General features: G+C 46.3%; 1 protein-coding gene across 1 annotated transcript in view; it reads right to left on the bottom strand.

Annotated features, from left to right (window-relative positions):
- Positions 1-26,503, bottom strand: part of Igf2r (insulin like growth factor 2 receptor) — a 98,180-nt gene that overhangs the window by 52,141 nt on the left and 19,536 nt on the right. Inside the window, exons 2-9 of the mRNA XM_027401095.2 lie at positions 22,835-22,974; positions 19,205-19,329; positions 18,316-18,414; positions 9,717-9,849; positions 7,328-7,457; positions 5,592-5,697; positions 878-1,040; positions 575-740 (exon numbers count right to left, since the gene is read on the bottom strand). Coding sequence (XP_027256896.1) covers positions 575-740; positions 878-1,040; positions 5,592-5,697; positions 7,328-7,457; positions 9,717-9,849; positions 18,316-18,414; positions 19,205-19,329; positions 22,835-22,974 — 1,062 coding nt within the window. The remainder of the gene's footprint in view (positions 1-574; positions 741-877; positions 1,041-5,591; positions 5,698-7,327; positions 7,458-9,716; positions 9,850-18,315; positions 18,415-19,204; positions 19,330-22,834; positions 22,975-26,503) is intronic.

Genomic DNA, 26,503 nt, shown 5'->3' with positions numbered 1-26,503 from the left:
AGGAAGCCAACTGCCAAGTTAAGATCCTGAGAATTACACCAAGGGAGGTTTTTAGCTATTTAAAACTTGTATATAATGCTAATGGTATTTCAGGTTCTCAAACTGCCAAAGGAAATTTAAAAAAAGAAAGGAAGAAAGGAAGGAAGGAGGGAAGAGAGAGGGGGGGGGAGGAGGAGGAGGAGGAGGGAGAGGAGGAGGAGGAGGAGGAGGAGGAGGAGGAGGAGGAGGAAGAAGAAGAAGAAGAAGAAGAAGAAGAAGAAGAAGAAGAAGAAGAAGAAGAAGAAGAAGACTTATCAGAAACACAATAGCCATATAAACTGCTAACTACCTAAATTCCTTACAATATGGTTCTTAGAAACAATACATTTACAAACCAATAGTTCTAACAGATGTACTCTTATCATAAAAGTCAGGAAGCTGCCCAACTGCTCAGGGACAAATGGCAACTTGCCCAAGTCCCTCAGGAAGGTACACTAGGCTCTGACTTTCTTGTTCTCAGAGCAAATGGGAAGGAGAAGGGGGAGGGTAGAGCCACAGCCCACAAGTACACACAATGCCCTTGACAATCACCCACCGGAGTGTCTGGTTCTGGTGTCTTCCTGCTATTTTGACTTGAGTAGAATCTGCCTTCTTCACTTGACAAACAGCAGACTCTTTAAGGTTACAGAGTGGGACCGTTGCGTTCCCACAGACATTTATATAAAATGTATACTCTCTTCCATCAGAAACATAAGAGGACCCTAGAGAAAGGACCAGCAAGAAGTGTGAGTGTTCACACCTGTTCTTTTAAGCAAACCCAAGCCCATCCATCTCTCCCCTCTCCCACTAGGCTCCCCCTGTGAAGCAAGACAGAAGAGAGAGAGGCACCCACACATACCTCCCTGTTGGGCCAAGGGACTGAGGTCAATGGCGATGTCATGCTGCTCACTGCTCAGTGAGCAGGTTTCACTCTCCAAGTAATCTCTGTGGCAGGCATACTCGGTGATCCACTCAACCTCGTAACGACAGTTGGAACTGGCAGTGAGTTTCGGGATGGTGCCCTATAGAGACCATCAGAGAGTTTTAGATGCAGTTCATATACACACTCCCATGTTCTAACAAAGCCCAGAGACAGGCTGCTGGAACTTTATTGTTTTCTGTTCCTTGTCCCTGGCACATTTTGATTGTCTAATTCTATTTACTCTTACTAAAACTCAGGGGTGTGTGTGTGTGTGTGTGTGTGTGTGTGTGTGTGTGAGAGAGAGAGAGAGAGAGAGAGAGACAGAGACAGACAGAGAGAGAGAGAGAGAGAGAGAGAGAGAGAGAGAGAGAGAGAGAGAAGAGAGAGAGAGGGAGAGAGACAGAGACAGACAGAGGAGAGAGGAGAGAGAGACAGACAGAGACAGTGAGGGAGGGAGGGAGGGAGGGAGGAGGGAGGAGGGAGGGAGGGAGGGAGGGAGGGGAAAGCCCGTGTGTGAGCAGATGTGCTCACCTGTGCATGTTTGGGAGGCCACAAGGTCAACTTCAGATGTCTTCCTCTATCTCCTCCCACCTTGCTTTCTGTGGGTTTTGCAGACAGCATATCAGATGCCCCTGGAGAGTGCTGCTGGGTAGAGTGGCTGCTCAATGAGACCCAGGGCCTGCCTGCCTCCTGGAACACCCAGCACTAAGGTCACAGGAACGGGTATCTGGGGTTCAAACTAAGATCCTTGTGCACAGAAAGCACTCTGCCCACTGGGCCACCTCAGTATAATCATCTAAGACTTCTTTTTAACCTTTTTTCTCCATTTGTACTCACTCATTACCCTACATCCTCTCTGATCACCGTGAGTGACACACAAGGTTCAGTTAGCAAGTCCACTCTAAAACTCTGTCATTGGAGAATCAGTAGAATCTGAAAAGCATTGTGGGTGGCTCCAAACCTGAAGGCATGCAAGAGCACCACTCTCCCTTGCCCTCAAAACTCCTGGGCCAGGGTGGTCACACACACCTGTTATGCCAGCACCTGAAAGGCTACAGCAGGAGCACTGCAGGTTCGAGGTCTTCCTGAGCTGACCTACATAGCGAGACTCTCACAAAAGATCAAAACATGGGCTGGGAAATTGCTAAGTCAGTGAAGTGTTTGCTGTACAAGCATGAAGACCCCAGGTGAATGCCCTGACCCATGTAACAAGTCATGTGTGATAGTACACACTCTAATCACAGTGCTGAGGAGGAAGCATGCCCAAGGCTCTATGGTTGGCTAACCTGGATGAATGTGGCAAGCCTCAGGTCCCAGTGAGACCCTTTCTCCAAATATCAGGGTAGACAGCTCCTGAAGAACAACACCCAGGGTCCTCTGGCCATCATACACAACCTGCACATCCATGCACATCACATGTATGCCAACACACACACACACACACAGAGAGAGAGAGAGAGAGAGAGAGAGAGAGAGAGAGAGAGAGAGAGAGAGAGAGAGAGAGAGCGCTCTCGAAATGTACACCTAAATAAAAAGTTCTTCTGGGGCAGGTGGGATGGCTCAGCAGGTAAAGGTGCCTGCTGCTAAGCTTGGCAGATGACCTGAGTTCCATCTCTAGGACACACATGGTAGAAGAGAATCAAGCTGTCCTCTGACCTCTTCCTGTGACCCTTACACATGCATGTATAATTAAACAAATGAAACTTTAAAAATTCTTTTACAAAGCTGCTCTGGATGAAGCTAGGGTTTTCCCAGCTGCAGCAAATGCTGTCTTGTGCTTTGATCTTTGGTGGGAACCACGGAGGGTGCTGGCAGGTCCCCAGCTCATGAGTCACACCTCCTTCTTACCCTTAGAGAAACTGGTCCTTGTACCAGAAGAACAATGATGCTCTAGGTACCTTAACTCCTCAGTGTTTTCTGCACACCTGCTGGAGGCCAGTCACAGTTCACACAGATCACACCATGAGCTGGCAGAACTGCAGCCACAACCCTCCTCTGCTTGACTACAACTTGATGTTTCTGCCCAGCATTGGGCAACCTGCCAAGGAGCTGCAGAGCTGAATGCTGAGGGTCAACACCAAAGACCTACATACTACACAGTTTCATTCATATCCAAAAAGGGCAAATCCGATGACAAAAAAGAAGACTCATATGGTTTGTATGTTGTGAGAAGACGAGGGAGAAAATAATTGACTGCTAACAGGCAAAAGCATTCCTGGAGAGGGGGGGTCTCTACAATTAGATTATGGTAAAGGATACACAATTATGCAAAAATGCTAGACCCATTGAACTGTATAACAAAACAGGTGAATTTTACAGTACATAAATTCAATGATCTTTTTTTTAAAGAACATAACAAGACAAATATTTATCAGATAACAGCTGCCAAAGCATACAACAAGTCAACAAAGATTACATAAACAAACTTCTCAAAGGCAACACAAGCACACACTCTGTCCAAGCAATAGATTGAAGAAGACCCCCAAAACCCACAAACAGCACCAAGAAATGTCTTAGATCTCTTGTGGTATGAAGGAGGCAAGCAGACTTCCAGTAGTTAGTCATTCTGGTGACACAGATGCCTGGAGAATCTCAGAAGAAGAGTCCATGTCTACAGACATGACCCTTTCTCAGCATGCTGCACTCAGAATGCCAGAAAGAGGTCCATCAAGCAGATAGCAGTATGAAAACTAGATAGAGGTGCTCAGTGGCAAGCTGACTCTCAATGGCTTGCTTGTATCCCTTTGACTACCACACATGTACCAAACAGGCCAGTGACTGGCCTAAAATCAGGGCAAACACCACGTCTGTTCAGCAACAGAATTCAGCCCTCTTATTTCTACTACAAAAGGGAAGAAAAATTCAAAGGAGGTCACACGTCTTTAATTCCAGCCCTCAGGAGGCAGAGGCAGGAGGATCTCTGTGAGTTTGAGGCCAGCCTAATCTACAGAATGAGTTCCTGTACAGCTAAGGCTGTTAGAAATCCTGTCTTGAGCCGGGCGGTGGTGGCACACACCTTTAATCCCAGCACTCGGGAGGCAGAGGCAGGAGGATCTCTGTGAGTTCAAGATCAGCCTGGTCTACAAGAGCTAGTAACAGGACAGCCTCCAAAGCCACAGAGAAATCCTGTCTCGGGAAAAAAAAAAAAAAAAAAAAAATCCTGTCTTGAAAAACAAACAAACAAACAGAAAACAAAGGAAAGCCCTGCTTTTCTCACTTGATTGGCAGACCAACCCAGACAGGCACCTGACTCACTGTCCTGACATCAGGATGTGCTGACAGCAACACCCTGGATCAGGTGACCCACACCAGTCAGGGCAGACGCCAAAAGGTCTACAAAGACAAGAAAAGCCTCGGGGCTGGAGAGATGGCTCAGAGGTTAAGAGCATTGACTGCTCTTCCAGAGGCCCTAAGTTCAATTCCCAGCAACCACATGGTGGCTCACAACCATTTACAATTCAATCTGGTGCCCTCTTCTGGCATGTAGGTAGAACAGTGTATATGAAATAACCAAATCTTAAAAAAAAAAAAAAAAAAGAAAAGAAAAAAGGAAGAAGAAAGAAAGAAAGAAAGAAAGAAAGAAAAGAAAGAAAGGCCTCAGAAGGCTCATAAAAACCCAGGCTCCAAGAGACTCAGCAGATGCTGGTCTCCAACGTACCTCAGCACACAAGAGCCATGCAGGTACCCTGTCAACAAGAGACCCTTCAGGTAACTACATCTCCCCAGATCTCTTGCGGATGTCCTGACTCTGATGCTATGGGTGCTGAATGTCTGGCACCCCAGCTGACCTGACTAAGCATAACTGAGGCTGTGTCAGTTAGTCTCCAACGCCCTCAAGGAACATCTGCAGTGGAGCCAGCATCCACTCACTGTCCTTCCCAAGGTAGGTGTGGGCATGGGGGTTTGTTGGGCACTGGGCCTTCAGACTTGTAACCTAATTGGTGCCACTACTTCTACCAACTTTCCATGAGTGAACTCTGCCTCTAGATATCGGTGTCATCACTTAGAGCTAAATTGTTAGGTTGTTAGATTTATTTCATGTGAATTGTTCCCCTCTTTTATGATATAGGACAATTAACTATGCATTGGGGAAAAGACACCTGACTGCCTCTCTCCAAGATTTAAAAGCATCTCACCAGTACAATAGCTGCTGGCATGCCCAAAGCCCTGGTTCTCAACCCCAGTCACAAGCAAGTAAATAAATAAAATGGAAATTAAATGCAGCCAAGAGACAGAGTTATAAATCTGCCTATGGCTGTGAGTGAGAGGCATGGCAAGCAGGAGACAAAGAAAGACGGAGACAGGAGGGACTTCCTCCCTTCAAGAATCTCAGGCTTCAGGGCTGGGAAGACAGCTCAGTATGTAAAGTTATTCCCATGTAATTTTGATCTCCAGAACCCACTTTTTAAAAAGCCAGACCCTGGTGCACACCTGCAACCCCAGCACTTGGGAAGCTGAGGGTCCACAAAGAGACCCTATCTCTAAACTAACACACACAAGGAGCTGAAGCTCTTAGAAGCTGTCTCCCAACCCAGAGCGCAAGGTCCTTTAGTTTGCCACCCTTGCATGCCTCAAACACAGACACATGATCATTTGGGCAAGTCTGCCTGAGGATCACATCTTTAAAGTAACTTAGAGACAAGTCACTCACCTCTCTCCGCTCAGACGGGCACACAAATGTTATCGTCACTGCAGGGCTGTGACCATTACAGAAGTCTGGCTTTTCTGCCTCTTCCTTCACGTAACTCAGAACAAGCCTGCAAAAGCCATGTGGAAAAACTGCATTACATAAGTGTAGATTACATTCAAATTGATGCACTGACCTGAGCAGTCAGTACATTTGGGGAGTGGACTAGCAGAGGAAAATAAAACAAGATTGTTATATTTCCATTTTTAAAAAAGTATAAAAGAGTATCTTCCTATCGAAAGTCAAGTAAATACGATCAGTATGCACACTAAAAATACTAACGGAGGCTTGTTGCAGAAAGAGAATTTGTAAGGACCTAATAAAACAAGCTCAACACAACTGAGTACACCTAATTCATTTTCCCCACAAGGTCACATGATCTTCCCCTAACATCCAAGTGCAAACCGAAGAGCTTTATATCAACCTGTCACCCTACCGCAGGCACAGCAGCCACAGGCTAGGGCTGCTGCACCCAAAGTCCAACACATGTCCCTGCCAGGAAGCACTCATACTAGTCAGCAGGCTCCTGCCTCACCTGTGGGACCTGCCCATACCTCCCATGCTCCACCAATCAAGCGCTAACAATAGACAAGCCACGGTCTCCATGGTACCCTACATTCACTGAGCCCTCAGCCACCAGCTGTGGTCTCCATCACCAACTTGTCCTCTGGACAATCCCTCCCAGCTCCCAAAGGTGCAGCCCTGACAGACATGCTCCATCAGTCACCTACTAGACCACAAGGACATTAAAGAGGTGAATAAACAGGACCTCACACAACAGTGCTACTGTTGAGAGGACATGAGAACACAGACCAGAGAAGACTGTGTCAAGACACAGAGGAAAGATGGCCTCTAACAAGACAAGGGGATAGGCCACACAAGAAACCAACCTGAATTCAAGGCCAGCCTGGTCTTCAGAACAAGTTCCAGGATAGCCAGAGCTGTTACACAGAGAAATCCTGTCTTGGGGACACCTGTCTGGAGCTCTGTCTTAGTCTCTGAAATTGTGGTTGAGGAAATAAATTTCTCCTGTTCGAAGGCCCCACTCTGGGTATTTGCTTATGGCAGTGTGAGCAAGTTAACACAGACACAGAAAACTCCCAGCCTCTTCCAGTTCAGGCCCTGCTCTAACGGTACAAGCTTACAGTCTAGTACTGCATCAGTTCCAACTTGAGGCCCATAGGCAATACAGGGACCTGTGTACACAAGAGAGTGGTTGGGAAGCGTGCGCACCATGTCCCAACTAGAAAGAAAATGCATGCCAGAAGACCACCAGCAAACTGCCCCGCCTCTCTCTCCAAAAGAAAGGCTAAAGAAAACCCGACAAGTGACACGAAATAAAAAACTGAGCAGGATCAAGGATTCCAAGCTACTCTGAGCTACACAGCAAGACTGTCTCACAGCCAAATGAATGTCACCTATAAATAAGTGAGCACCATGTACACCAGCATGACACAGGACAAGGACACAGCCTGCTGGAAAGGGCTGTGCTTCCCTGGCTTCTAGAAGTCAAATCCCTTCTTTTTCTCATCTTTTACCAGTATTAACTGTACAGAACAATGGATCTCACGATGACATTTTCACACATACACACAGCACACTTTGATGCTGCCATTCTCTTCTCTTCTCCATTAGTCCCCCTAAAGGGCAGACTCCCTTGCTGAGGACCTTACAAGCCACCAAGGTGGCCCCAGACTGACCTGTCCTTGCTCACTAGCTTCAGCCCTTCCTTAGGCCGTCCAACATCAAATGCCTGGTCTCCCTTCAGCAGACAGGCGGCAGTGCCAGCAGGACAGGCTCTCAGCTGTGTGCTTGGGTCCCGAAGGGAGTCTGCAAAACAACACAGATGACTTTAAAGTAAAGCAGGTGACACACAAGTAGAACTCATGCAAATCCTTGTGTCCGGGTCTCTATAAACAAATGGATTGTCACAATCCATCCATTAGATTCTGTGTGAGCCTCTCACCTTTCCACATAACATGTGGGCCAAGAAGCACTACTCTGCCCAGCACATAAGGGGCCCAAGTGACAGACATTCCTATGTCACAGGTGGTTACAAATGTTTATATCTGCCCTTAACTCTAACTAGCATTGTCCCTTTGAGTTTGAAACGCTAGAAAACGGGGCATTCTGGGGACAAGTTAAAAGACTCTCTGTCAATGGGAAGAAGCCCTAGACAGGTGTGGGCTCACATCCTAGAGAACGACTCCGTCCTTCCCTTCCTCCCTTCCTCTCTGTTTCCCTTGCCCTCTCTCCCCACTAGACCCTGGATCATACAGTGTCTAATCCTCCATTAGGTTCGTCCTCCTCCCCAGCCCTAAGCTCCAAGACAGAGACTTCAGGGTGATGAAGGCTACGCTCAAACCACTGAAGTAGCCAAGAGACAGTGTTAAACACCACTGCACATGTAAGGAACCAGCCACAGCTCCCTAAGATGCCAACGGCCACCTCAGTCACAGTGGGAGGGACACCCTGCCACCTGTCAGCCAGCCAGAAACCCAGATGACTAGACACTTCCATACACAGCAACTGCTGTGCTGGACTACTATATCACATGGGCTCAATGCTGGAGACTATGCCTCCTGCCAGCTCCCCAAACCCAACTGGAGTCCAAACAGTTGCCTGCTTCCACCCAAGGCAACTGCCATGAGCTTTGATGACAGGCAAAGCACCTGGTTCCCAAAGGAGAAGGAAAGGCAAGTCAGTAAACAGCAGCCACACGTAAAGCAGACATGAGGCTTTAGGGACCCTCAAAGTTAGTGCGGGGCAATTTCCTGCGGCTAAAGAAGGAACAGCAGAGGACACAGGACCACCTTTAAAGACAATAAAGGCTTATCTCTCCTAAACTGCCAGAAAATTGGAGAAAAAAACAAAATACTTACTGAATTAAAATAATACTCAAAAGGATTTGTTTTTAATGAACGTAATTTTGTTTTCCAAGTAGAACTTAAGGACTAGAAATTTCAATATTTTCCAAACCAAAACATCACACTTTTGCAGAAGTTTACGATCAAACTTAAGTTATTGTAATCTCACATGAAAAACCTTAAATCACCACTGATTACTGGCAGTCCTGGATGGAGTATAATTATTATTTTAAATTGTTAGTTAGAATATACAAATAAGATGGAATGTGTTTATATACAACTCACTAAGAGTCATATACTGAACTGCTTTTCCCCTCAATTTTTTTTAAATATTTATTTATTTATATTTATGTATGAGTGCCCTGCATGTATGCCTGCATGCCAGAAGAGGGCACCAGATCTCATTACAGATGGTTGTGAGCCACCATGTGGGTGCTGGGAATTGAACTCAGGACTTCTGAAAGAACAGCAGCAAGTGTTCTTATCCACTGAGCCATCTCTCCAGCCACCCCCCCCCAATTTTTTCTAACACCAACATCTCATATATATTAAGAAAGAAACATAAGGAAAACAGAGAACTATGGCCTCTTTCCTTCTTTCTTTGCTTTTTATTACTTGGCAGTACAATTTCTTTATTTATGGCACAACTGTAGCTAGCACAGCAGAGAGAGCAGTCCTGGTCTACAGGGCTCCAGTGCTGAGCCCATGAGGGAAGCATAAGCATGAAGGAGCTCAGCAAGTAATAAATAAGAACACAGTAAAACCAGACAGCCCTTCTGAGATAAAGGCCTTCATTTACAGCCTTTGGTTATCAAGGAAAGATATGCTGGCCTCTTCCAGTTCTACAAAGGAAGCTAGAGCCAGCCTCATCCCAAACACACAGCACAGTCATATTCTGAAAGCCTTTGTCATCCCTCAGTCCCTTTTACCCTCCACTCAAAGCCACAGGGTTGGGCAAACACAACAAACTGAAACAAACCTCACCATGGACCCCCAAATCCCAAAGTATCTGTCAGAGAAAACCAACACAAGCAAGAGCTAGAATAGAATGTGTTTGGGGTTGGCAGAGGGAAGGACTAGATTTGCTGAGACGGACAGATGCAGCTGTCCAGAGAACACCCTCAGGACAACACCTTTCTTAGAGAAGGAATGGCAATGTGCATGTCAAAAGGGCCAGGGCAAGTAATGACCACTCCCCACCCTTCCTCCTGAAAAGACGTACCTATGTCTCGACACACGTTGATGAACAGAGATGTTTCAGGGTCAGAATCATCTACCAGGTAGCCACCACTCAGCTTGATCAGTGGGTTTAAATCATGCTTCTTTAACTTGTCATCAAATGCATAGCATGGCACCTGGGGAAGCAGAACACAAGTGAGCCAGCCTTCCTGCATCCCACAGCGGGAGGCTGTGAGACAATAGACTTGTGATGGGTACCACACAACGATCATCTTCTATCCCTTAAGAACACCTGGTTCTATCAGGGATGGTGGCACACCCCTTTAATCCCCTTGAACTCCATGAATTCAAGGTCAACCTGGCCAGCTGAGACCTTGTCTCAAAAAAAAAAACAAAAAAAACAAAAAAAACAAAAAAAAAAAAACAAAAAAAACAGTTCAGTCTTCTATACCATTTCTAAGGTCTTTGTCTCCTTCTTAAGGCTGTGTGTCTGTAATCACTTCCTACTCTCACCTATCTCACTTATCTTTCACTGGTCCCGGACCAGTTCCTTCAGTATGCTACAAAATCCACTACCTTACAAGTATATTTCCTTATTCCCGAATCCCCCTCAGCTACCCTCGCATATCTGCAACTTAAGAGAAAAATTCCTGAACCGCCCCTGTCCTTTATCCCCTTTTCCTAAAACTGTTATATTGGGTGCCTGCCCCTCACCCCACCCAGAACCATACCTTCCAGATGAGTTTGCCTGTTGCCAGATCTGAAGCTCATTTCTTAGGCCTGTGATGGAATGGCCACAGCCTAAAGCCCTTCATTCCCCTTTCCCTTTGATTCCTGTCTGGAGGAACCTGTTTCCTGCTGCCCTGGTTGCATCCTGGAAACCTCACTATCTTCTGATTCTAAATGCAAACATCATTCTAGCAGGAAGGCTGAGCAGGTGAAGGTGCTACCACACCAGCCTGGTCAGAGACCTGTATTTAATTCCCAGAACCCTCATAAAGGTGGAAGGTGAGAACCAACTCCACAAAGTGTCCTCTCTGATCTCCGCAAGTGCAACCCACACATCATGCACATGCAATAAACAAAACTTAAAATAATCATAAATACAGAGGTGCTCCAAAATATACACCTGACCCTACTCTCCTGTGCCGGCTCATCCTTGTTGCCCTTGTGAATGGCTCAGATACCTGCCAGATCATCCAGATCTGAAGGATCCCCTGCTCTTACCACCACCATCACCACCACCACCCACACCTACAACCACTACCAACTCCCACCAACACCACCAACACCACAACCTGGCACACAAAACCATTTCACAATATTCAAGTGAGCATATGTTTTCTCCCAACAGCATGCTGTCCCCATCTCAGTCAATGGGGGGGAAGAACATAATCAGCAAGTGGCCTGGGGTCAAAACCATGACATCTGGCTATGGCCAAGTACCCACACATTCCACATCCAAATGCTGGGTCTGTTCAGTCAGTCCCTGAGTCACTTCCTGTCACCTTCACCATCACTTTTGTTCAAACTACCAGAACCCAACAGTCTCCGACAGGTTCCCCAATTCCAGCTTTGATCCCGCCTACACACACCCCTAGCCCATGACTTCACAACAACAGGATCCATAGCTCTAAAAGGTCCCTACTACTCAAGGAGCAGAAGCCAAATTCCACAAGGCTGCCAGCTGAAAGGGCAGGATAAAGAAGACCCCCTCAGCAGACAAAATAAGGCCTAGGACATAGGGTGGCTAGCCGGTTCAGCAACTCTGTTCCAGGAAAAGGCTAGCCATAAAAAGTTAGATTAGAATCTTACAAACGATCTTAAGGAATAGGAAGTAGCCAAACAGCCTCCCTGACACCGCTCCACCCAGCTCTCCATGCCACTCTGGTCTTCAATCAAACACCATGACTCTACGCCTTTCCTAAGGCCCCCAACTCTCTCCCAAGGACTAAGACACATGGCGCCAGACGTTGTTCCTGAGACAGGGCCCCAAGCAAAGAGTATGGAAGATCGACCAATACCCACTCAATAAAATAAGGAGGGGAGGTGTTGTGGTTTGAAAGAAAAATGGCCCCTAAAAGGAGTGGCACTATTAGGAGGTGTGGCTTTGTTAGAGCAGGTGTGGCCTTGTTGGAGGAAGTGTGTTACTGTGGAACAGGCTTTAAGGGTTGTTTTTTTTTTTTTTTTTTGCTCAAGCATCGCTCAGTGTCACACTGAGACCATTTCCTGTTGCCTTATGATCAAGAGATAGCCAGCACTATGTCTACCTGCAAGACACCATGCTCCCTGTCATAACAATAATGGTCTGAATCTTTGAAATTGTAAGCAAGCCACACCAATTAAATGTTTTCCTTATAAGTAAGAGATGCTATGGTCCTGGTGTCTCTGCACAGCAATAAAAACCCTAAGCCAGGAGGCTTGAAGGATCCTTACACCATTCTCATTTATGACCATTCTTTCATCTCTGTGAACTAATGGCTATTTATAATATTGTCAGCAAAATGCTGCGCTTTAGAGTTTTGACTCTTGCATAATCAAAAATATGCAAGTCCAAAGATGTACCCAGGAGTAAAAAGGCCCTCGTCACCAATGGAACAGTAGCTATTAATAAAATTTTACTTGAAATTGCACAATAAGAATGTATCTCGCTCTCTGCTTCCTCTCTTTATATCGCTTCTCTACTCTCTCTGTTTCTTCTTGGCTCTCTCTCACCTACGCGCTCTCTCTGACTCTCTATGGTGACCGGCTATGGCGGTCAGCCATTACCCCTGTTCCTCCTCTCTCTTAGTCTCCCTACTCTGCCAGGCCATATAATAAACTAGTTAACATGTCTTATCTTGCAGCTTTCTCTTTTCCTCCTTTTAAATAAAAACATAACATTGGCGCCTGACTTGGTTTAGGCTCTCTCCATAAACTCTCTCGCTGCTTGCTGGCGGGATAGGCTTTCTCTCTAACCTCTCCTGCCAGGGGCACAGGAAATTCCGTGGATCCTAAAATCTGAATTCATAACCCACTTCCATCTCGGCTTTTCCTGGCACTTCCTCCTGCCTGCAGCAGCCTGAGATGCCGGAACTCTGTACACTTCAACTCGCCACTTTTCAAACTAAGGATCCCTGGAACTCACTCATCTGCCTGTTCACTGCCATCCAGTAAGATATCCCTTTTCCCACGGGGCAGATCCAGCACTCCATTTTGGAGTTCACTGCCTTTTGGTCTACTGGGTACATTTTTTCCACATTTGGACTGCTGAGCCTCTTTCAGGCTTTCTGCCAGGTGCTCTCAGACAGAGCAACCTGTGCCATTTTTGGCCTCAACCACGAGAAATACAGTACCATCCGGTTACTGCCAGTGAGTAGGTAAATGAGCAGAGTTCTGCCTCCCAGTGGCCATGTGGTCTGAGCTGCCATCCTGACCATGTGACCTAGCTTATGCCTGCCCACTCAGTTCAGTGACTTGCACAGGCAAGCACTGCTGCCAGATTTTTTGTCTCTGATTTCTTTCACTTGTTGGGTGCATCTCCCATAGGTCAGGCTTGGGATTCCAGCCTTGGGAGCGGTGCTTTTTTGCTTTTTGCTTTTTCAGTTCGGACCACTGGGTCCTTTTTCGGTTTCGGGACAGCTGTGTCCCTCCGGGGCCAGGCCCCTGGCAACTCCCACGGGCAGACGTGCATCCGGAGAGGAGCTTTTTGCCGGTTTTCCAGTTGCCTTACCCATGGGAAATGCATAGAGGAACCTTTCTGGTTGCAGCCAACAAGCAGGTAAACAGACAAAAAAGTGGCTTATGGTCGCCGCCATCTTGGCCATATGGACTGACCTGGGGGCGGCCATCTTGGTCATGTGACCTACCTGTAGACACGCCCACTCCAGCTGTACCTGTAATTTAACTTTATACTTATCTAACTCTATATGGAACTTAAACTGTGCTAAGTCTCATATTTCTAAATTGCTATGTATCTTTAAATGATGGTAAACATTTAAATTCATAAAGGTCTAATTTAACTATACTTAAAATATAAGCTAAGTCTATACAACTTAAATTTAACTCATGAATCTTTAAATGATGATGAAAGTTTAAAATCACAAAGATCTATTTCAAATTAACAAAATATTTATACTACTCAGTTCATCCTGTAAGCTGTTTACAAAGGTACACCTTCTTTATTACAAAAAGGGATTTTTCTCTAACTAAAGGCAAACTTTTAACTGCTGAGATACTAAACAGACAGTCCTCAAATACTCAAAGATCTAGAGAATATGGCATTTAAAACGTTTTGTTAAAAAGCTTTTTATAACAGACAGAAGAGATAGGCCAGCTGCTGGCCTCACCCCTTTTCCTCAAAAAGACTGATGGGCACAGAAGAAACTTCATCTCAAGTCAGTGACAACACTAGTCACTGAGCAATCCTGCCCTTCACCTCAACTGCTACAAAGTACTCTAGACCGTGGACAAGATGACAGTGGAATCGACTTTCCCCGCGTTGCTTGGGTCAACGGTAGGCGAGTCTTCCTATAGTCTGTAATCCACAGGTCACATGCTATCAGCAAAAAAGCAGGTGTCCTGCAGCCCGCTATTATGGATGGAGGACCTTGCGGGTGGCTGTCCATGCACCCTGCTGGCAAGTCTTTGTTATTCTTTAATCACTGATTCAGGTAAAATATTATCCTTCTCAAGAACTCTGATGCTTTTGACAACTGGTAGTCTTGCCAGCTTAAAGCAAAACAGATTTCAGGAACAGGTATTTTAGGGTTTATCTATGTGAAGACAGGAAAGTGTAAGTTATGAAGGTCTGGGAATGTAGTTACAAAGGTCTGAGAATGTACTTACAAAGGTCTGAGGATGGAAAGGTCTAACATGGTGGATAAATGGAAGTTATGAAGGTCTGGGAATGTAGTTACGAAGGTCTGAGGATGGAAAGGTCTAACACGGTAGATAAATGCAAGTTATGAAGGTCTGAGAATGGAAGGTCTAAGATGGTAATGTAAAGTGTACGAATTAAAGTTATAAAAGTCCAAGGATAAAAAGGCTTAAGTGATGATAAAGTGAATTGAGACATTAAAAAGAATGAAGTATGTTCCTGATTTCTCTATTTCTCATGCTATTGTTCATCGTCAGTTCTATAATACGACTGTACAATCATAACTACTAGGTCAAGATTAAGATGCTTTTCATTGTCCTAAAAAAAAAAAATGTCAATTTTAAAATGTTAATGCTTTCAGCCAAGTTGCTTCTAACAAGAATATGCTGCTAATGTGTCTTGGAGCTGAATTGGATCCAAACAAACAGGTCTAAGAGGGGCCAGGGAGTTCCATACAGCCTGGACTGCAATGAAACAACCAGCTACCCCAGGACGTGGCAGCACCCCAACCTTCTCAGGTCCCCCAAAGATGGTCAACGCCCCCCACATCAGCAGGAAGCAGTCTTGAGAATTCGATGCCCTTATTACTTAACCTGCCATGTCTAACACCCCACCTTTTTTAATAATAAGTAGAGGTGCAAATAAAAGGTTCAGGCTTTGATGCTGATAGGCTCTACCTCTTTAAGAGACAGACCCTGCCCCCTGACAACAGTCAGGGAACGCACAAGAAAACGTGCTACGTCATCACCACGTCACCTGCCATGCATGAGGACTCTGAGCATGCGTGGAACCTCAGTGCGCATGCGCAGTCTTCCCTTTAAAAGCTCCAACTTTCCTGCTCCACGCTCTCTCTGCTTCCTCTCTTTATGCCACTTCTCTCTCACTCTCTGCTTCTTCTTGGCTCTCTCTCACTTATGCGTTCTCTCTGCTTCTCTATGGCAACCGGCTATGGTGGTCAGCCATTACCCGTTCCTCTTCTCTCTTAGTCTCCCTACTCTGCCAGGCCATATAATAAACTAGTTAACATGAAAAAGAAGAAGGAGGAGGAGGAGGAGGAGGAGGAAGAGGAGGAGGAGGAGGAGGAGGAGGAGGTATCTCAACTCTGCTATTAGTCACGGTGGCAAACTACCACACTGTCCAATAAAATATTCTTAGAATTCACATTCTCTACAACCATTTCAAAGTACCTTGCCTATAACAAAACTTTCTAAAACTTTATCTCTTAGATGACAGATGCAGGTACAATAGTTAATTGTGTAACTCAGGTCTCAAATGTCTCTTAGAAAGACACTATCAAACCTGCAGGAAGGTTCTGTCCACTGATCTTTTCCCTAGACTTGACTTCCGAGATTTCACAAAGAGCTAAGAGATCATATCAAACCCCACACTCCTCTACCTCACCTCGAAGAAGAGTGGCAAACTCTAGCCAAAGATATTCTTAAGCAGCCTCCCATAGCTGCCCTGCTTCTCAGACCCAGGACTCTGATAAAGGGATGGGGTGAAGAAGCCTGTGACAGGAAGGAACAGGCATAGGGGAACTCCAGCTGAACACCACATTCCCCTAGAAGAAATGGCAAGAAGTTGGACTAACTAACTGGGTTGCAGTCAAATGCAACCAAGGTGCTGACATCCCTGTGTTCAGAGGGCAGAGTCAAAAGAAGTACCGCAAATGTAAAGACGGCCTGAGCTATAGAATGAGCCAGAAAGAACAGCAATCCTAAGTGTTTCAAATCCCACAAATCAGTGTCACCACACAAGCAAGAGGACACAGAAACATTCACTCGGAGGGCAACAAGCCATCGGCTGTGCAACAGGAAACAAGCAGCAGCCCTCCAGCCAGGCGAAAGGAACAAGGTAGCAGTGAGAAGACTGAAAGGCAGAGGCCAAGCTGGGAAAACCTGTCCCCAGAAGCCTTGGGGGAGCTCTATTCAAGAGGCTCTCCAGGCTCCCATCAGGGGAGCCAGCTACCACTGCACCAAGGCAGAGAAGACAGCTAACAGTGCTCCCCAAAACTGGAGCATGGCCAGAAAAGCAGTCTGTTGAGGAACGTCTTCTACCTATTACTACACTGTGTGGAGTGACAGAGACATGCTAATGCTAATGCATGCAAAGTCATCACGCAACCCGGGAAAGAGATGGTTTGCAGGCTTAACACTGAGTTAACATGTTTGGTGTTGTTTTATGTCTAGTCACCTCTCTTTCCTAATGTTGGCCAGGTATCAACATGCCACCTCTGCAGTTTATATGTCTCCCAAGGTACTAGGATAGGGGACAGAGACACAGTACTTTAAAACTGTCTTAAAGCCCCTACCAGAACCTACTGGATTAAGCACTGGTTTAAAAGGCACCATTTGGACCAGCCACCCCCTGGCTGAGGAGATAGCTCTAACAATGAGAACACAGCCAGGCATAGTGACTCATATCTGCAATCCCAGCACTCATGAGATACAGTGTTTTAGTTACTTTCCTCACCTTTGAGGCAACTTAAAGAAGGGGGGATCTATTTGGCACTCATTTCATCACGGTAGAGAACAGGAGTGTGTGCCCATTGTCACATTTAATCCACAACAAGGAAGCAGAGGAAGAGAGATGCTGGCTCAGTTCACACTCTACTGTACGCTCACTCAGGACCTGAGTCTAAGATATGCTCCCGCTCACATTCACGTCTTTCCCACTTCAACTAATTCAATCTAGAAACCCCCAAGACATACCCATTAGGCTTGTTCCCATGGGAATTCTACATACATCAAGCAGACAATCACGTTTAGCCATCACATGAAGGCAAAAGGATTAGAAGGTTATGGTCATCCTCAGCCAGCCTGGGTTACAAGAGACTGACAATGAAAACTGGTAGGAAAGCAATCATTGACATGAGATCCACCATGGGAAGAGAGCAGGCGCAAAGGAAGATGAAGCAGTCAGATCCCCGAGGACTCCAGAGATGCAGGACAAAACCTAAACCCAAGCCTGACTCTGTGTGTGATGTATACCACCAGAAGCCAGCCTGGAAGATTACAATTAAATCTCATAGTGTCTCTATGCAAATGGACCCTGACATCCAAAAAATAGCTTTCACCCCAAGTATTTGAAATCTCTGGCAGCCCTAGTCACAACCTTCTATGAAGTTGTTTTTATTTTTTTTACTGAAAAAACATTTTTATGTTTGTGTGAAACATTCTGATTATGGTTTCCTGATGGGGAATGTACTTCTTTGTATGTTTATCTTATTGATTGTTGAATAAAATACTGTTTGGCCAATGGCAAGCAAGGACTAGGAGTCAAAGAGGATTCTGGGAAATGTAGTAGAGAAGTGATGATCCAGACAGGAAGTGACATGGCAAGGAGACTCATATCTAAGCGAGGAAACAGGAAGTATGCCCTCTTTCCCCTCCGCTCCTGCTCCTGTGGCACAATGTGATCCACCGACAAGGAGGGACGCCATTAAGGCGTCCGATAAGATAAGTCTTATAACATATATAGATTTATGATAATTAAGACTGAGCTAGCAGATGAGGAATCCTAGTCATTGGCCAAGCAGCATTGTACCTAATATGTCTCTGTATTATTTTGTCCATCCACGTGGCCGGCACAACTCGGGCTGCTGGTGGAGACCGCCCACATGGCGGTAGGGCTTGGGCAGCTTTTGGCAGAAAGATTTATCATAACAGTTTCCCCTCCCGCAACTCCTCCAAACTTCTCCCACCTCCTCTCCGAATTCACACCCTTTCTGTCTTCAAGGTCCACAGAGTAGATTTCATAACCAAATAGTCCCCGACCCCATTACCTCTTTGTCAGCCTTAAATATGTCTTTCTTGCAGGCCGCAGTAGTTCTCCACTCAAAGTAATGCACACAGTCTGTGGCCGTCACAAACTCAGGAGTCCCCTATTCAAAAAAAAAGTTACTGTACCACTTAATAATACAAGTTTGTTTCTAAACTTGCAACACTGTAAAATCTAGTGAAACTAAAGGTGTAACAAGAAGCATAACTGCTTTACATCAACAAGGTTACCAAGGACTTCCCCAAGAGAAAAAGTGGGAGCTGAGATCCTGTCTACTGACTGTCCAGCTGCCCCAAATCCACAAGCAGAGTAAACTCATAGGAAGTTAGCTTTCATCTTCCTCCCAAGAGCCCAATGTTCTCTAACCAAAAATCAGCAAAATCAAAGCCAGAAAGTGCAACCTCATACATCCTGTGAGGAGATGTGAGCCCACACATGAGACTCAGCAGACCCCACCCCAGGCAGCCAGGGATGACTCTAGACCAGTTTACTCTAGGTAACCCTGCAGGTCATTAATGGACTTCTACCTCCCCAACCCATGTACAAAACCCGAGGTTCACCTTCAAGCCTGTTTTTTGTACAGTGAACGCCAAACCCTTATGAGTAAGTCAGCAGCTAGCTCACCCTGCAACATTACTTCCGCGGTTTATGCTATCACACAGAGATTTTAAGATCTCAATGTGTACAACGAGCAGTCACGGGTTGGTCCAAAATTACGATTCACCCTAACTCATTTCACTTCAGGTCTAACAGTGTTTAAGATGGCTCTGGACGGTGGTGTGATGTGAGTGTGAACTGCAGTCTGTATGTTCATTTTGGCTGTTTATTCCTCCAGGATCACGACGTCTCTAACAAGAACACTCCCAAAAAGGAGCTCAGAGGGCCCCACTCACCAGGGTCTTCCCACACAGAAATGTAATACTGGTCTGGGTTCTATGCTGAGAATCTGAAGGCTGGCAGTCCGTAGTGGTGTTGAATTCCAGAAGGGATCTGGATGAACTTCTCAAAAGTGAATCACCTATTAGGAGAGGAAGAGGATGAACATACAGTGAACACACCAGTGGCATGTAGGGCCTCCTGCTCACAGATAAGCACTAAGCAAACCAGGAGCGCTAAACATGCAAGGTTGTCTCTTCAAATGGAGACATATAACCTGCTTCTGGCCCAGAAGGCTAGGTAGTTAATAGCTGACGACCTCTGCACTATCTTTATGGCCAGGCCACACCAGCTGCCCACACCCTTATCCTCAGCATTGTTTACCTGGAGCCTGCTTCCTTACCTTTATGGAGGATGCTATCTGCACTTTACAAGAGTTTCAGTAAAGCCATGTCTTAAGCTTTGTTGTACACACAGGACTGTGCACCAGGAAACTTTTTTTCCAAATTGTGCCTTGTTTAAATGTGCCTAAATTAACTGTAAGACTTTCCAAGTTGAACCAACACCAGCTTCTGCCTAAACTTTTCTGGTCTTTCCCCAAATCTTTCCTGACCAGCTCAGCAGGCAATTTACATAAATGCTTCCAAATGATGTGGGAAAGCCTTGGAAGTCCACCAACATTACCAGGCTCCAGGCCAGGGCAAGAGGTGTAGGGAAAAAGGGCCAGCCAAATAAACACACCCTGACCCTGAGACCAGAGCCAAAAGGTTAAAAAGGGCCAGTGAAAGAAACACACTTTGGCCCTGAGACCAGAGCCAAAGAAATACACTCTGCCCCTGACCAAGTCAGCACAAAAAAACAACCAATTCCTGAGCATGAAGTCCAGCCAATCTCTGAGTTTGTCTAAACTCAGGGATTGAAATCCAACCAATTTCCACCCTGAAAATCTCCACCTTGGAAAAACTCTGCCTCTAAAAAGCCCTATTTATAAGCTCTGTACCGGTTCAGTTGGCTGCTGCCTTTTCCACCATGGCAGAGACAGCCACTATCCTGGATTCTTTCCTCCTGAAAACTCTCTTGAATGAGGTTTGAGTGACCACCTTCATTTCGCCAGCAGAGAGAAGTAACAACTTTTATCTAGATGGAGGAGAAAAGTTTGGAGCAGAACTGTAACACTTTGGGGAACCCTTCCCCTGGTAGAGCAGAGCTGGTACATGGAGCAGGAATATATGCTGCTAAGCTTACAGTGACTTTGTGGTGTACCTTGGCTCCCAACTGCCAGGATCCCTCTCCATCTGAGCCTCAAGCTTACAGCTGGTATCGTGACACGCATAGGCTGTCCTGGTTCCTGGGCTCCTCATTGTGGTCTGAGCAACACTGGGAACCTGTCCTTCATCTCCAGTCTGCCTGCAACAAACTAACCTTCCAGATGGCTCACAGACTGCTCAGCAACCCATCGACTAGTGGCAAGTAAGTAAGTTTCCCCTTTGGTTGGTATATGTTTCCCTGAGTCCAAGGAAGTCACCATTGAGTGCACGGCACCCCCCAGTACTCTTGGAGGCAGAGGTAGCCCCAGCTATCGTCTTTAAGGCTATGGCTGGCCCCCTTCAACCTGACCCATCCCTCCAGTCTAAGAACTGCAACCCTGCAGTTTCGTTAGGTCCAACGGGGTTACTGCACCCCTTCCTGCCCTCTTCTCCCATCTCCCCTCAGGAGCTACCTGTAATCCCACAGCTCTTCTAGGCGCTTGTGGCTTTTGCAACCCCATTCCTGACCCTTTCCTGTGGATGAGACTTCTCTTACAGCTCGGTTTTCACCTTCACATTCTGGCTTCCACAAAAGCCCTGGTACCAGGCATAGAGTCTCTCTGGTGTAGCCAGACTAAGCCCCTGATGAACCACTCAATGACGTGTTCTTCGTTCGGTCCTCCCTGAGTCCTGGGGACACTCATGACACTTTCCTTCCCCTCTCTTATACATGGAAACTGTGTCTTCCATACCCTCCCATTCCCCCTTGGGATGCCTCTTAGAAAACCTCCAGCCTCTACACCTAGCACCCGACCTGAAGGGCCCTAAACCTATTCGCCGTTACAGTCAAATTTGGCCTCAATACCCCTTAGATAAGCCAGATGGCTATGTACCAACACCCTAGACCACATTATTATTCAGGACCTTTACAACTACTGTGAGCAATCAGGGAAATGGAAAGAGATTCCCCTTTTCCTACATTCAACCTTTCTCTTTTCTCCACTTCAAGACCAGTTTGGTTTTAATCTGGTGTGTATACACACACACACAGTAAACGTCCTGTCTTTCGCTGGGCGTTGGTGGCACATGCCTTTAATCCCAGCACTCGGGAGGCAGAGGCAGGCGAATCTCTGTGAGTTCGAGGCCAGCCTGGTCTCCACAGCGAGTGCCAGGATAGGCTCCAAAGCTACACAGAGAAACCCTGTCTCAAAAAACAAAAAAAAAAAAAAAAAGAAGTCCTGAAAGTAGACATACTTGCACACACTCCTCCCCTACTGGTCCATCTCTCAGCCCCTTCCTGGAGTGTCCTCTATCTGCATCTAGGGCTCAAAATTTTTCTATCTTTAAAGCCTTCCTTGTTCTTAGCTTACTGGATTCAGTTTTATAGGGCTTCAGATATCTTTTAGGTATGAATGGCATTGGCGATCTTACTGCGGAACCACACTGGAATAGCCACTCAGAGCTATGCTGTGCCAGAGCCGAGCTCTGGCGTGAGGGGTCCAAGTTGAGCTGCAGCCAAGACGAGCTTGAACTCACCGCACGAGGAGACTGGGCAAAGCCGAGCTGAGCCAAACAAAACAGAGCCATGCCTCAAGAACCCGCGGGAACCGGGAACCCAAAGCTGCACCACAGGAATTCACGCCACGGGAATTCGAACTGCGAGAATCCGAACCCGAAGCTGCACCGCGGGAATCTAAACCCGAAGCTGCGCCGATGCAGGAATCCGAACCCGAAGCTGCACTGCGGGAACCAGGAACCCGGAACCCAAAGCTGCGCCACGGGAATTCGAACCGCAAGAATCTGAACCTGAAGCTGCACCGCGGGAATCTAAACCGGAAGCTGCGCAGACGCAGGAATCCGAACCTGAAACTGTGCTGCGGGAACCGGGAACCCAAAGCTGCTGCGGAAACCGGGAACCCAAAGCTGCTCCGCTGAACCGAAAGAGAAGCCAGGGAACCGGAAACCCGAAGTCACGGAACCGGAATCCGAAGCCGTGGAACCAGAACCCAAAGCCAAGCCGGCAGGACCATGAACCCAACACTGATGCAAGAAACGAAGCCCCGGGAATCTGAAGCCAAGCAAGCGGTACTCCTGAACCCAAAGCACTGCTGTGAGATCCAAAGCCCAGAGAACCAGGAACCCGAAGCTGAGCCAGCAAGCCCCCACCCCTCCCCAAACCCAAAGGGCTGCAGTGAGAACCCGAAACGGCACAGCGAGAACCCAAACCCAAAGCTGCGGAAACAGGGAACCTGAACCACCTGAACCCGCGAACACATGGACAAAATAATCTTTTAGAAAATGCCAATTAGACATTATATTAACGATATATATTTTAAACATACAATTGTGTACACCGCTATAGCCTTATAATATGTTTACATTTAACAGAACTTTACTTACCCACTGATCGACAGGTTTTTGTCTTTACGTCGCACATACAAACGGCACTTGTTGGCCCACATCCGGGAAGATCCACATTTCCACAGATGTTGAATTTATAAATTCCATCGTTTCTGGAATTAACAGCCTCCCATGTGTAGCTAGAAAGGAAGAAAGACATTTGTCACTGTCGTTGATCTGACAATTAACTTCTCTCTGGTTTGACATTCTAACTATATTTGCTTCAACTACTATAAACAAGAAGGCATTTCCATTAACCAAAAACACCAAGTCAAATGTGGCAAATGTTTTAAAAGTCGCCAGGGCAGAATCCCCACTCCTACCCCCTGTGCCTACTACCTGGCCAAGTAAACTTTAGAATACTCAAGTCCATCCTTATTCTAAGAACACCAACTCCGGTGAGCAACTTCTTAGTCATACTGTGTGAGGTGGGGCCAAGCCAGTCACCCAGTCCAGAGTGCTGAAGACCCAAAGCCTGCCGTTTCATTTCGTTCTGAATTATTTTATGTGTATGGGTGTTTTACTAGCACATGTATCTGTGCATCACATATATACAGTGCCCAAGGAGGCCAGAAGAGGATGTCAGTTCCTCTGGAACTAGAGTTACAGACATTGGTGAGCTGCCATGGGGTGCTAGGGTCAAACCCAGGCCCTGTAGTTTTGGAAGCCTTTATCATTTATTACAGAAGTAGCAATTAATATTCTAGGTACCAACTCCAGAATATTTGTTACTATGAATTTAGTATATTGACTATATACTGGGTGCTTTCTCAAACAGGCCCCAGAGAAAGGCATTCCTTCTCACCAGTAAGAGCTGCAGCCTAGGGATCTCACACTACATAGCCTTACTTTTCCCTTTGATATAGCACTAAGAAGCCCCCTTTAATCAGTTAACAGCATTGCAAGTTACACCCCCACTGAAACTTAAGTTTGCCAGAATGATTTGCAAGTCACATGCAGGGGAGAGAGGCACCTGCTTTTCTCAAGATCCTACTACCCTCATAGTGCTGAGAGGTATGCATGCCCTATTGTCAGAGAGTTGTTAAATGAGCCTGTGGTATAAAAAGAAGAAGCCTTGTGGGATAGAAAAAGAAAGCCTCAGGAGAACTTTTAGAAGACCTTTTAGGTACTTTTTAAAATGACCTTTAGAGAATTTTTTTAAGAACTTTTATAAAGAAATCTTAAAGAGAGCTTTAGAAAGAGAACTTTTTTGGGAGGCTCCATCTTTGAAGAATAGAGAGCCATGAGGGAGGAATGTGTGTGAGAGCCAATTTATTTCCCTCTCACCCTCAGACTCCTTTTAGAAAACCCCTCCCAGCCTGCTGTCTAGCCCCTAGCCTAGACCCTGAGAGAGTATCAAGACTGGAACTTGAATGCTCTCATTACCCTAGAACAGCAGCCAGGCTCTTTAACTGCTGAACCATCTCTCCAGTCTCTCCAAGGGACTGTTTTAACTCCCAAACTTCTCACTTTTTTTTTTTTTTTTGAGCTATCTCCTGAGTGCTGAGATCACAGACTTGCACCACCACACCTAGACTTAAAGTGGGGGTGATGGGGGGACACAAACCCCAGGCCTTAGTTGCATATTAGGCAAGCACTCTACCAATTGAGCTCTATCCCAACCTCAAGTTTTTTATTGTTTTTTTTTTAAACTAGCTATGATATGTAAAGCAGGCCTGCTGCTTCTGGCACAGACTACTGTTTGGACCTGAACTGACTTGATAACTCTGCTAAGAGCTGTTGTCTGCTCCACAATGAGACCAGGTCTTCTGCAGGCTGATTGCTACCATCAACCTGAACACCTAGAACAAAATCACTGGGGTTTTTTGGTTCTGCCCCAAATAATTATCCTCAATCTTCTACTCTTCCCTGGGAGAATTTTTTGCCCATTTTATAATCTGGGGTTCATTTCCTCAGCAAGGGTAAAAAGAGAGTGGGTAAGAAGTTTCTTGAGAATGTGCTTTAAACACACACACACACACACCCTGGTTAACTCTCAACAGTTCTGATGAAAGGAGTGGGGGAAAAGCTAAATCAGACTTGCTGGGATAAGCCGACCCAGAGGTAGAAGAGGTTCAGAAGTGAGACAGCTCCCACCCATTTCCAGGTGATCATGTGACCCTATGAATGAATACTGCCCCAAGGGCTTCCCATCCCCAGGCACCAGGGCAAAGGCTACCCCAAAGCTACCAAATCCTGTCCGTGCCCTTCCCAGGCTAGAATTTACTGCCCAGGTGTCCCCACTAGCATCATAGGCAAGTAACTCACTGAATGTGGGTCAGGAGTCCAACCAGAGCCCCCTGCCCAAAAGCAAGGGTGTGTAAGCCTCTGGCAGGTGACAGAGTGTCCTGGGAATTTGTGGCTACTAAGCTACTACAAACCTGAAAAACTGGTTACTTGAGTGCCAGGCCTTTGGGGGTGACGTCAGGCTTTGAAGTAGTGACTATTCAACAGACAGATTAGTTACCCAGAGCCAGAAGGATCAAGCACTCAAGCATTCTACCTTGCCCAGAGAAAATCATCCATAAAGCCTGTTTCTTCTTCCTCTGGCCGGGGGGGGGGGGGGGGCTTAATTTGTTTCATAGTGCGTATTTTTTTTATTCTGGGGGGGGGGGGCGTTCCAAACTTGTAGGCATTCTTCTGCCCATGTGTCCCCTATCCCCAGTCCTGGGATTACAGAGGTCCAGCCACAGGGTTTCCTAAATACTCAATGAAAAAGGCAACAAGGTACAGAATGACAAAAGTTCCCAGGCCTCCTGGAGGACCCATTTCAGTAGGAAGGAAAATAAGTGAACAGTGCACAATACAAGCTCTGATAGAAACTGAGTCAGTGGGGACAAACAGTGGATCACTAAAGACTATATACACAGCTGTGTCAGGCTGGGGAATTACTCTGAACCCTGACTGACACAAACAGCAGCAACTTCAGGGGTGGAGAGCGGGGAAAGGAGAGCAACTTGGACAAAGCTGGAGATTAACAGGTCAGCACCAGGGGAGGCCACAGAGGCAGGGACAGCCACGCCTATCCTGCAGTTAGCAGTTTTGATTCTATTTGAAGAAAGTGAGGGCCACAGCACACTTTCTTTTTAGCTAGTAATTTGCAGGATGTTAATACATTTCTGTTATTATGGTGAGCTACAGCGAAAATGCTAATCTCTTGTTTGGGAGCTGTGATGTGTTTTTCCAAGGTGGCAAGCAGGAAGTTCACTGGAAACCTTAGCCTGACATCATTACAGCTCCTCACAGCTCAGTAACTGAAGTACCTATGGTAGGCACCACAGAAAAGAAGTCTGCAATGAGAATCAAATCTAAAGAAACCCAGACAGAGAGAAATGGAGAAGGTGACATGAGCTACACACGAGCAGAGGAAACGGCTTTCTGAAGGCACACATTTTTGTGTGTCTTACAATTTTATCAAGATGAAAGTGACGATGTAAGGGGGGGCAGACCCTATTACCTACTCCAGTCTTTAAACATAGTTTATCGGAATTGATTTACGGGCTAACAGGCGGTCCTCCCCAGGCAGAAGCCCTCACTCAGCCCACAGCTCCTGAGGGGGTGTGCTAGCTCAGCTCTTAGTCACATCACTTAAGAGCAAACAGGTCACAGTGTCTTCCAAACTGAACCCTAACGATCTGCAGGCTGTTAGCACTTGAGAAGGTCCAATCC

This window comes from Cricetulus griseus, chromosome 2 (genome assembly GCF_003668045.3).
Source record: "Cricetulus griseus strain 17A/GY chromosome 2, alternate assembly CriGri-PICRH-1.0, whole genome shotgun sequence".
NCBI classification, from domain to species: domain Eukaryota; kingdom Metazoa; phylum Chordata; class Mammalia; order Rodentia; family Cricetidae; genus Cricetulus; species Cricetulus griseus.
The sequence above is the reverse complement of the archived record's forward strand: the minus strand, read 5'-3'. Positions and strand labels throughout refer to the sequence as shown.